The 12133-nt window shown below is 47.5% G+C and overlaps 1 protein-coding gene across 1 annotated transcript in view; it reads left to right on the forward strand.

Annotated features, from left to right (window-relative positions):
- The first annotated feature begins 8344 nt into the window (after positions 1-8344).
- MGAT4B (alpha-1,3-mannosyl-glycoprotein 4-beta-N-acetylglucosaminyltransferase B) overlaps positions 8345-12133 on the forward strand; it is a 90459-nt gene continuing 86670 nt past the window's right edge. Inside the window, exon 1 of the mRNA XM_073355392.2 lies at positions 8345-8621. Coding sequence (XP_073211493.1) covers positions 8525-8621 — 97 coding nt within the window. The 5' untranslated portion in view covers positions 8345-8524. The remainder of the gene's footprint in view (positions 8622-12133) is intronic.

A 12133-nucleotide genomic window follows, 5' to 3' on the forward strand; every position in this document is an offset into this window, starting at 1 on the left:
GGGGTGGTGGTCGTGGAACCCCCAACCTCAGGACAGCGCATCTCATGCCTTCCAACCAGCAGAGTCTCCTTCTGCTTTCTCGCCCCAGACATATCATCTGGTCCACTCTCCGCAACGATACCTGTGGAGAGAACATGAAAGCGGTTAGTGGAGCTAACATGGAGCTGTGGGGCGGTCAGCTTCAGATCACGTAAGGTGCCTCTTACCCCTGCCCCATCTCCACCCACGTTGGGAGGTAAAGCTGTGCAGATAAACTTTCAAACTCTGGGGCTGCCCTGATCAGGGACAGAGACTTTTGGGTCATTGGATTTTTGGGACTTTGGGTGATTTGGGGTTGCTGGACTCAAGAATCAAAGGGAAAAGGGCATGCCCCAATTTGCTTGGGGTGGGTTTTTTTGCTCATGGGTTGTGTTATGAATCCTGTTGGTGGTGTTTCCCCAACATAATGCCACATTGTTTCTCTCTCTACACTCAGACTATGTGCTTGCCAGAGGGGAAGTATTGCCTCTTGGAGGCACCGAGCAGGGGTGGTATATATTTGTCACTGGGTGGGAGCTCGAGCTGGTTTGCATTGTGTTATTGGAATGGATCCCCTAGATACTGAACCCGGCCCTTGTTGCTGCCAACTCTGATGGGCAGAAGGGTTACAATAAGTTGCTGCTTAAATGTATCTCTAGGTGTAATAGATCTTTTCCATCCCTAATTTGTATGATGCCTTTATAACAGCCTCTAGATTTGAACCTCTCTTGGCTGCTGACAATAGGGTTGCCAACTTTCTAATCACACAAAACCGAGCACCCTTGCCCTGCCCCAAGGCCTCACCGCCGCTCACTCCAGGCCCCATCCCTCTGTCAGTCTGTCCCCAACCCTCATTCACTTTCACCAGGCTGGGGCAAGGGGTTGAGGTGGGCTCCAGCTGGGGGTGCGGGCTCTGGGGTGGGGTCATCAATGAGTGGTTCGGAGTGCAGGAGGGGACTCAGGGCTGGGGCAGGGGGTTGGGCTTCAGGAGGGGGTGTGGGCTGCGGGCTCTGGGAGGGAGTTTGGGGGCGGGGCTCAGGGTTGGGGCAGGGGGTTGGGCTTCAGGAGGGGGTGTGGGCTGCGGGCTCTGGGAGGGAGTTTGGGGGCGGGGCTCAGGGTTGGGGCAGGGGGTTGGGATGAGGGAGGGGGTGTGGGCTGCGGGCTCTGGGAGGGAGTTTGGGGGCGGGGCTCAGGGTTGGGGCAGGGGGTTGGGATGAGGGAGGGGGTGTGGGCTGCGGGCTCTGGGAGGGAGTTTGGGGGCGGGGCTCAGGGTTGGGGCAGGGGGTTGGGATGAGGGAGGGGGTGTGGGCTGCGGGCTCTGGGAGGGAGTTTGGGGGCGGGGCTCAGGGTTGGGGCAGGGGGTTGGGATGAGGGAGGGGGTGTGGGCTGCGGGCTCTGGGAGGGAGTTTGGGGGCGGGGCTCAGGGTTGGGGCAGGGGGTTGGGATGAGGGAGGGGGTGTGGGCTGCGGGCTCTGGGAGGGAGTTTGGGGGCGGGGCTCAGGGTTGGGGCAGGGGGTTGGGATGAGGGAGGGGGTGTGGGCTGCGGGCTCTGGGAGGGAGTTTGGGGGCGGGGCTCAGGGTTGGGGCAGGGGGTTGGGATGAGGGAGGGGGTGTGGGCTGCGGGCTCTGGGAGGGAGTTTGGGGGCGGGGCTCAGGGCTGGGGCAGGGGGTTGGGATGAGGGAGGGGGTGTGGGCTGCGGGCTCTGGGAGGGAGTTTGGGGGCGGGGCTCAGGGTTGGGGCAGGGGGTTGGGATGAGGGAGGGGGTGTGGGCTGCGGGCTCTGGGAGGGAGTTTGGGGGCGGGGCTCAGGGTTGGGGCAGGGGGTTGGGATGAGGGAGGGGATTCGGGGTGTGGGCTCCAGTCTGGTGGCGCTTACCTCAGGCAGCTCACAGAAGCAGCCGGCATGTCTGGTTCCTAGGTGGAGGGGTGGGCCAGGGTGTTGCCAGACAATGGGAGCTGCAGAGCTAGTGCTTGGGGTGAGGGTAGTGCACAGAGCCCCCGTGGCTGCCCCTGTACCTAGGAGACGGATATGCCGGCTGTTTCCAGGAGCCACGTGGAGCCAGGGCAGGCAGGGTAGGGAGCCTGCCTTAGCCCCACTGCACCACCAACTGGACTTTTAGCAGCCTGGTTAGTGCACACCAGGGTCCCTTTTAGACAGGGCGTTCCGGTCGAAAACCGGACGCCTGACAACCCTAGCTGACAAGGTGTTTTTGGTTGCGGGCTCGGTTCTGAAATGTATTCTGTATTGCCAATCCCATGGGTTCAAAAATCATGAGACTGGCTTAAAAATCATGCTGTTTTTAAAAAAAATGATTATTTTTATTTGCCTTTAGGAGTTTGAGCCTTTGCAGTTCATATTTTCAAGCTTTTCTCTTAATACATGAGAGTTAGAATCTTCCTTTTAAGAAAAATGAAAGCTGATTGTCTCATATAATCACATGACTTCAGGAGCATTTGGGGAAGGGGCTTTAAGAAAAACACCAAATATTGCAAGACTCATAATACAATTGCGAGAGCTGGCAACACTGCTTTACTCCCCCTGTTTTTTTGACAGGCTAAGTGTGGTTGACCTGCATTGTATAATAGTATAAAGCCCATCCACTTATTCAGGCCTTTATCAGAGTGGTAACAGTGTTAGTCTGTATCAGCAAAAACAAAAAGCCCATGAAAGCTTATGCCCAAATAAATTTGTTAGTCTCTAAGGAGCCACAAGGACTCCTTGTTGTTCAGGCCTTTGTGAGGGCAAAGTGTCATTATGGAAATTATAAAGACCTGTATCCTGGGGTGAGACCCTAATTAATTTGTCTATTGGTAAATTATTAATGTTATTCTAATGTTTGTATATATACTCACAGAACAGGTAATAGGTGAATTTTACAAAAATAAAAATAAATTAGATATGATGCACTAAATAGTATTAACAGGTTTCAGAGTAACAGCCGTGTTAGTCTGTATTCGCAAAAAGAAAAGGAGGACTTGTGGCACCTTAGAGACTAACCAATTTATTTGAGCATAAGCTTTCGTGAGCTACAGCTCACTTCATCGGATGCATACTTTCCACAGTATGCATCCGATGAAGTGAGCTGTAGCTCACGAAAGCTTATGCTCAAATAAATTGGTTAGTCTCTAAGGTGCCACAAGTCCTCCTTTTCTTTTTGTAAATAGTATTAAGTAATTTTTCTTGAACTCTCAGATGGCAACAAAATCCCAAGTGACATGTGCATGAGCAGACCTTACCTGCTTTCTTCCCATCAAGTTTTCCCCGTTGGCCCTAGCTAAACATATTTATTGCTTCCCGTTTACCAGGTTTAACATGTATATTTAAATACAGGAGGCAGGACCTGGTGTGGCTTAAGGTTTCAACTATTTTCTGAAGGTGAAAATGCTGCTGCTGGTGTGTGGTTGCTGGCTATACCAGCTGAGTTATGATTTCACATGATAGGTTGAAGGTATCTGCAAGGCATTGTTGTCTTGCAGAACAGAACAAGTCAAAAATTGTAGGTCCTTGGTATGAGGTTAGCTCTTATCACATTCCTGTAAGGCACATTTCACTAAATGGCAATGTGGGCTGGATTTGAATCTGCAACACAGATGACAGAATTCAGGGGTTAATGTCTCAATTGTCTTACATGAGCAATCTTTATTCACTAGAATAGTACTAATGAAGTCAATGGAATGACTCAGGTAAGTATTTTGTGTGTGAGTAAGGTTTTCAGGATCAGGCTTCTTTTGTTTAGCCTTGTTTACAAACAAACAAAATCAGTTTCATTATGTTAATTTGCTTGTGGGCAGTAAAGAAAATGGGTCAAATTCATCCTTTGTGTAACTCTCCTGGCTGATTTAAATACAATAAAATTGACTATATGAACAGACAAAAACAGACTAAATCATTTAAAAATCTGATTACTATTGGTCTACAGCTTGGCAAACAACTTGCGGTTATAACCTTCTAGTTTCAAGTCCTTTAAAAATTATGTTGTTTTTCCAGGCAATAGCTTCCCTTTGCCATGTTCATCCATCATTGATTTACTCTCAGTAGACATTAGATGCCATTTCCTTAACTAAGATTAAATGCCTTTGCTAAAATGACAGCAAATGTGCACTGCAAAGCCACATTGATCAGGACATATTTGCATATTAAAATGTTCATAAAACTCTGCCAAGCATACCTGCAGGGACTTCAGTGGCTACATATAATAACTGACCTGCTGGCTTGCCATAGAATGGTTATTTTATTAACTTACATATTCTTAGAACCCACTAAATCAGTGGTTCTCAAACTTTTGTACTTTCATATAGCAAGCCTCTGAGTGTGACCCCCTTATAAATTAAAAACACCTTTTTATATATTTAACACCATTATAAATGCTGGAGGCAAAGCGGGGTTTGGGGTGGAAGCTGACAGCTCACGACCCCTCATGTAATAACCTTGCGACCCCCTGAGGGGTCCCCACCCCCACTTTGAGAACCCCTGCACTAAATCATCTGAATGTTCCTATTGTGTCTTCATTATCCTTGCTATCCAAGGGCTTGTCTCCAAACAGTATTGGCATAGCTTACGGTATAAGCACCTTTTATACCAGTATAACTGTGTCCATAGGGGTCTGTATCACTTTAACAATATCAGTTTATAAATTGATATAGTTAAAGCAGTTTCACCAGCATTCCAACAGCCACTATAATCACTAGCTCTTACAAGCAAAGAGGGGTTTCATCTACTCTTGACATGTACAGGCAACTCTCACTAGTATCAGTGGAAATAGTATATATATATCAAACAACAAACAAACCCATTAGTTAAAGTGTGAAGACCTTTCATACTCCATTGCTGCTTTTCCACTGTGTGACTAAGGCCTTGTTTACACTGGGTTTTTAACCACTAGTGCAAATCTTTTAGAGTAGCTGTTATTTTCATTGATGCAATGCTATTTGCAAATGGAATCAGGTAAATTTTGAACTAGGGTAAACTGCACCAGTCCAAAACACACTGCCTCAGTCATGTCTACACAAAGGTGTTTGGCTAGAAATGCAGAGTAGACAAGGCCTCAGTAAGGACTATGGAATGGTAGTTATATCACGGTGTAAACAAGCACATCACAGAGTACCTATTGAGGAAGCAGTAGTTTAGAAATAGGAAAGCTCCATTTACACAGAAATATCTTGGTAAAAGTCAATGTTGGGAAAGGAAATATGGGGGGAAACCAGTACATCACCATCTCAGAAAATGTTAATCAAATATCGTCTTTGAGAATCTGTCCAAGTGTAGCAATGCTCCCATGATGAACATTTCATGACCATATCATGTACCTTGGGGGAATTGCTGTGACTGAGCTCCAGCCTCTTGTGACATAATTCCAACTCCAGTTAGGGAACAACTATAATCCAGTGCAGAATGTCATGAATCAGTGCGGATATTCCATCATGCTCTGTAACAGAGACTGCCAATCTAATCCCCTCCACTTTGTTGTCACAAACTACCTTTTAAAATCCTTGGCATATTTATTTATAATGATTTAGTTAGTCTTTCTGTAATAAAAGATATTTCTGGTGTGCAGGGCCTTTGTCAATGACAGTCTGTTTTGTTCTGCACTGCTTCAGCATATTTTCAATTTCATACCAAGTTCAATGAGCTATGGAGACAGCTAGAGAAAGCACTCAGAAATGTGCTTTGGACGATAAGGGTGACATATTGTGTGGGTGGGAGGGGTGATAAATTAGGTTATGACACAGAGGGTTTAATCCTACTCCTCTGGAATATTTAGTGTTTCCTGGGATGGAAAATAACATTACAAAATGAGAACTAGAAAGAAATGAGAACATTAGACTTGAGAACTAAACCTGTTGGAAAACACAGGATTGAACCCTTCTGTATTGTGCTGCCTTTATTGCACATTGTTCCTCCCTTTCCGTTTCCTCTCCTTCATCCCACTAGAGACAAATGTGTGTGTAGCACCAGTGCTTTGTGAATATAAATCTAAAGAAGGACCAGAAAGAGCTACACAATTCAGATCTGAAATCTGTATTTTGATACCCCCTTTCTCTGACAAAGTTTGGGGCTGCCTGGATCCAGGGTTTTGGTTTGGCCCATTACAGAGGTGGGGATCAGCTGCAAAACTCACCTTTAGATCTGGATTTAGATTCCAAATCCCTTAAGGGTTGGGAATGTTTGATTATGAGGTTTTAGTTGAAAGCAGCCTCTATACAAGAGAGCTCACAGGCATTCTCTCTTTCTCGCCCTCAGACCCCGTCCATCACGCCATAGGCACCCAGTATAGTTAGGCAGCGCAAGCCCACCTCTTAACTTCCGTTTCCGAAATAGAATAGTGACTCCACAAATACCACGCACTCTCTTCTCTCCCTGCGGTGCTCAAAGCCATGGTGGAAACAGCAGGTGGCGCTGCTGGCTTGGCTGAGCCCAGTGCAGGACATCCGGACACATCGCGTCCATTCCATTGCATTTTGTGTCTTCAATCAAACTTTAGAAATATCAGGAGGAGGAAAAATCCAGCTGGTTTTTGTGCTGCTGCTTCTTTCAGATTAACATAGAATGCAACCAATGTTAATGCAGTGTTTTTTATTTTAATGTATCTTCTTTGACTTCTGCTAGCAGGTACAAGCCACTGTGAGGCTATCAAGTGTATACTAATGATATACACAGAGAAGATGAAACAATGGGTGTTACCATACACACTGTAACCAGAGTGATCAGGAAAGGTGAGCTATTACCAGCAAAGGGGGGGGGGGGCTTTTGTAGTGATAATCAAGGTGGGCCATTTCCAGCAGTTGACAAGAGCTCAAATAAATTGGTTAGTCTCTAAGGTGCTACAAGTACTCCTTTTCTTTTTGCGGATACAGACTAACACGGCTGCTACTCTGAAACCTGTGACACGGTATTTTGTCTATTATAGTGCTGCCTGCTACTGGCATTACTCCAGCTAAAATCTATGTCTGTGTTTGTATTATAAACATTTCCCTCTCCAGCTCCTAAAATGACGTTTTAAATTTTGTGACGTAAAATGTTTTCCCAAAACTTTTAAGAACAATAATCCCCCTCACGCTGAAAGCTTCTCTATCAAGGACACATTTTCACAGATGAATTGAGAGGGCAATTTAACGTAGATGATTCAGTCTTTTCCGTTATACAGTGGGGCTGAAAAAATCTGTAGGATATAATCCTGTTTTTCCCCCCAACATGTAGCACGTTTTAGTTGCCACAAAAGTGAGTATGCCTTCGCGTTCTCTAATGAAAAGTAAGGAAACACTTTTGAATATAATATCCCCAGCATCTGTGCAGCTTCACACGCTGAAAACTACATCGATGTTAAAGCTGACACCAAGTAAAAATATTGACATTCTGAATATACTAATAAAGATGAAGAATGAGGCACAATAAAGTGATTTAAGGCAGTAATTAAGATGCTTGCAATTTAGATTTATGGTTTGTTTACCCGCTAGCTGTGAATGTATTTGCTTTCATTGTTTTGGGTGTTTCATAATTTTCCTTTTTATATTTACATTTAAAAGTGTTAAAAGGCTATTGCAGAATGAATCTAATTTCACACAGCTATTTAAAAACCACTATTACATAAATCATCAGAAGGAAAAACAAACAGGACGGCAATTAATGAATAAGAGTTAGCAGTATTATCCAATGTTTCATTATTTAATACAAGGAATCATATTTAGAATTAATCGTAAAAGAGTGAGAGAGAAAATACCCAAAATGGGATTATTGCAGGGAAGCTCCCGGTTGCATATGGGAGAAGACGTTGTGTATTTAATATTATTCTTGTTTTAATTATTCAGACAGTGAAGTCCCCAAAGCCTGTCGCCTGCCCTCATTCATTCACCTGCCTTGCTGTGATTCGGTATCGCAACGGGCAAGGGCTTTGCCAGCCTTCTGTAGGGCAGGGTTAGAAGTTACCATCCTGCTGTTTATTGTGTCTTAGTAACACGTACACACACATCTGCGCGTGGATTTCCGTGCACACTTACACACACACACACCCCATGCACACGCTTGCCCCCGCACGCACGAGCCCAGCAGCTTGCACAAGCCCAGGGCCCCGTTGACACGGGCACGCCCGGGCACACTCACGAGCCCCTGCCTGCGCGTGCACACGTGAACACGCCGCCCCCCGCTCACGGCAAGGCGCGCGGCGCCCTTGCTCACGCACATTGCCCCTTCCCCCCAACCTCCCTTGCACGTCCGCCCGGCCGCCGCATGTGCGCGGCTCCTTTAACTCGGTGCCATCCCCGCCCCTCCCCCTCCCCGGCGGCAGCCCCCTCCCTGCTCCGGGGACCGCGAGCCGCAGCCCCATCCCGCTGGAGCCGGCGGCCCGGCCGGGCGCGGCCAGTGCATGAGGGCAGCGGGCGGCGGCGGCGAGTCCCTCCCGCCCACCGCGGCGGCCCCCCCCCTCCGCTCCTCGCCGGGGCCGGGGCCCGGGAGGCTGAGGCCGCGCAGCGCCCGGGACATGCGGCCTCCCCCGCCGCCGCGGAGGAGGAGATGAGGCTCCGCCATGGCACCTTCCTCACCCTGCTGCTCGGCTGCCTCTGCGCCCTGCTCTCGCTCTCCTGGTACGGGGCCTTCAGCGGGCACAAAGGTAAGGGGCGGCCGGAGCCCGCGGGCTGCCTCCCGGCCGGGCATCGCCAGGGACCGACCCCTCCCCGTCTCCCGGAGGGGTCCCTCCCGCGGCGCCCCTCGCCTTGCACCTCGCAGACCCTGACCCGGAGCTGAGCCCTCTCCCGGCCACTCTCTGGGCACCCAACCTGGGGACCCTCCCCAGTCTCCTGGGGACCTGCCCCTCCAGCCCGGCACCCAAAGTCTCCCCCAACCCCTCCCACTCCTCCTCCTGAAGCAGCCAGCCCCTTGCAAGCCCCCTTCTGCAGTAAAAGGGTGGCTAAGGATCTCTTCCGTCCCCCTGACCACCTCCTCTGGAGTAAGGGCTGTCGAGTATTCCCTTCCCCCAGGGTATGCCTCCTAGATCCCTCTCCCAGGACTGGGGGTATGGGGCAGGCTGAAAGGCCAGAGGGACCTGGACACTCACTGGAGCTGCCAGCCTTCCTTTTCCCCCTCTGTGTTTAGCTGTGCCTGTCCTCTTCTTTCTGCTGCAGAATATGAAGTTCCCTCTCCGCCCTCCTCGGGGGTACCCGTGCATCCCCTGGAATACAGTGCTGTGTACATACGCACTCCAGGGTGCCTTCCTCTAGGGATTCAGCCTGAAGTTTATTCTCCGTTTGCAACCAATTCCACAGCCCAAAGTCGAGCTCTAAAGGTGCATCCCACGGGCCAGTGCTTCCCAACCAATGATAATTCAAGCTTTTTAAACTGGGTACCCTAGGTCGGTGGTTCTCAACCAGGGGTCATGGGGCTGTGAGCTGGTTTCGGGGGGGGGGGGCGTCTGCCAAGCAGGGCCAGCATTACACTTGCTGGGGCCCAGGGCCGAAAGACAAAGCCCTACCACATGGGGCTGAAGCCCGAGGCCTCGAGCCCCGCCAGCCAGTGCTGACGCTGAAGCCTGAGCAACCTAGCTTTGTGGGGCCCCTGTGGTGGGGGCCCCTGGGCAATTGCCCTGATTACTGCTCTCCAACACGGGCCCTGGGTTTTATATGCAGAAAAACAGCTGTGGCACAGGGGGGCCGTGGAGTTTTTAAATAGCATATTGGGGGGGCCTCTGAAAGAAAAAAGTTGAGAACCCCTGCTCTAGGTTCCCCTTCCTCCCCACCTTGGTGAGGAGTCTCTGATCTAGACCCTTGTTCTCCCCGACTGTGAACTTCTCATTGTTTATGTGTGCTCTGGACCTGTAAGGATAAGACGGATGTTTGGAGTCGCAAAAGCTCCTGTGTGGGGTTGGATCCCACGTGCTGAATGACAAGCAGTAGTTAATGCTTGGTACAGCCAAGTTTTTAATCTGGTAAACTGATAGCTTCCTGAACTCGCTGGGAACCCGTTATCATAGGCTGTACTTAATTCTCTCGTTCCTGAGTAGCCTTGGCTGGAGACTGGATTTTCCTTTGCCTTGCTACCTTGTCATCATCCTGGGCTGCTTTATTTCTCCTGTAGCTGAGTTCTGAGTGTGTCCCATCTGTGGGTTGGCCGGTCTGGGGATTTCTTTTTCGTTGTAGCATGTAAGTATTTTTCAGTCCTGGCTCACCCCTCGTTCAAACATCTCTGCTCCCCATCATGGCCACAATTCACTGGCTGAGGAAAGTGGATGCAGAGCTCTGTGGAGCTGATTTGATGAGAGGAGTCTTTGCAGAGTGATGTAAAGGAAGAGTCTGTTGGTCAGGATATGGATGAACAAATGAAGACATCTTTACCAAGGCGCTCTGTACTCTGTGGCAAGCGTGACCTATATTCTGTGGCAAGGCCCTTGAGTTCTACAGCACTCCAGTGCTGCAGACTGTAGATACTGCAGCAGCTGCCGAACATTTTAAAAAGGAGTTTTGTATTGAATTAAATATGAAAATGAATAATAAAACCAGTACAGTAATCCCTGTGTTATTTAATATGATATCAAATTAAATTTATTTTACACTTCCCTTAAATATTTAATTTTCAAGTGTGCTGAAATTTGCATTGAGAACATGTAACTGTATTGTTTAAATGATTGGGGGCGGGGGGGAAGCTGGAGACTTTGGAAATGGAAAAGAGACATCTGGAGCTTTTGGCATGTGAAAAGGTGCGGGAAGCAGTTTGGGATAAGCTCACTAGCTGAATGTTGGTTAAAATGATCAGCAGTGAAACAGTTAACAGCATTAGACACTTACATTGTCATCACTAGGTTTCAAAATTAACAGCGTATTCACTTTCTCTTTGAACACATATTTCAGATTGTTTTAAAATCCAGTCAGGCAATACATTGTAGATTTACAGCTCCAGTCAAATGTAGAATATTTTCTTAAGTATGAGGGCTAGAAATATAACTTAAAAAAATTAAAGTTTAGCTGATGGAGCACAATTCTGAAGAGTACACAGGGCCCTGCTTTTAAGTTAGATTCCATTTACCAGAGGCACCCCCCTCTGCCTGTGGTCACGTATATACATGTATATATGAGATTCTCCTGTGAAGCTTGGCCTTACTTTTTTCTAACAATGTAATAGCCACCTTTCCCCAGCCTGTCAGTCACAGCTTCAAAGTCCTGTTTTTTAGTTGGCTAGTGAAAAATTACTGTAGTTACTTCTCGATTGCAGCTGTCTATCTCTGGTTTGAGTTAGCTAGTGGGTACTGCACCTTCCACGCTCAGCTGGCCCTTCGTTCAGTTAGTGACTCTACTCATTTCTAAATTTTGCTCTTCTAAAAGTCCTTAAGTCTGCACTACCCATCTGTCTAATGTAATGGTTGCTCTGGTCCCTCTCATCCTCCATTTAAACAACGATTCTTTTTTATTGTTGTAAAATTGATTTTAGCTTTTTATGAGACATTATTTGGTTTTCCCGCATTACTCATCAACTAAAAGGTTCTGCTAACTATGTTTCTAGCATGGTTTAAATCCCATTATAGCGACCTCCCTACAGAGCTCCAGATAGCAAGATTGTTGAGAATGATTTTAGGGCAGAAGTGTCTATAACTGTGTCATTGGCTGAATATTACTTTTGAGATTTCCCCTCTAAAAATGCATGACCTGTTTTGTTATGTTCTTTCAGTCAAAAATGCCAAACCCTGGGGTAACTTCCCCATATGTATATGTACAGGAATGCTCTGGAAAACTGCTTTCCTGTGATGGACACAGACATTGTTCATTATTTTAAAAGAACCTCAAACACCTCACTGTATGAGCAGAATGGCAAATTAGTAACTGGAGTTTCCTGAAATGTGGCTGCCCTGTTTAAAGGAGCAGGTGTTTTCTGCAATATTTCCTCAGAAATAGAATTCTAACCTTTCATTTAAGGATGATATGCATTGTGGCATGTTAAAAGGATGCCTGCTTTTTCTCTCCTTCCCAGTCCTTGATAAGGTGCCAAACTGATCACACAAGAGACTTAAATAAAAGTACAGTGGAACCTCAGAGTTATGAACACCAGAGTTATGAACCTACCAGTCAGCCACACACCTGATTTGGAACCGGAAGTACACAATCAGGCAGCAGCAGAGACCAAACAAACAAACAAAAG

This window comes from Lepidochelys kempii, chromosome 8 (assembly GCF_965140285.1).
Source record: "Lepidochelys kempii isolate rLepKem1 chromosome 8, rLepKem1.hap1, whole genome shotgun sequence".
NCBI classification, from domain to species: domain Eukaryota; kingdom Metazoa; phylum Chordata; order Testudines; family Cheloniidae; genus Lepidochelys; species Lepidochelys kempii.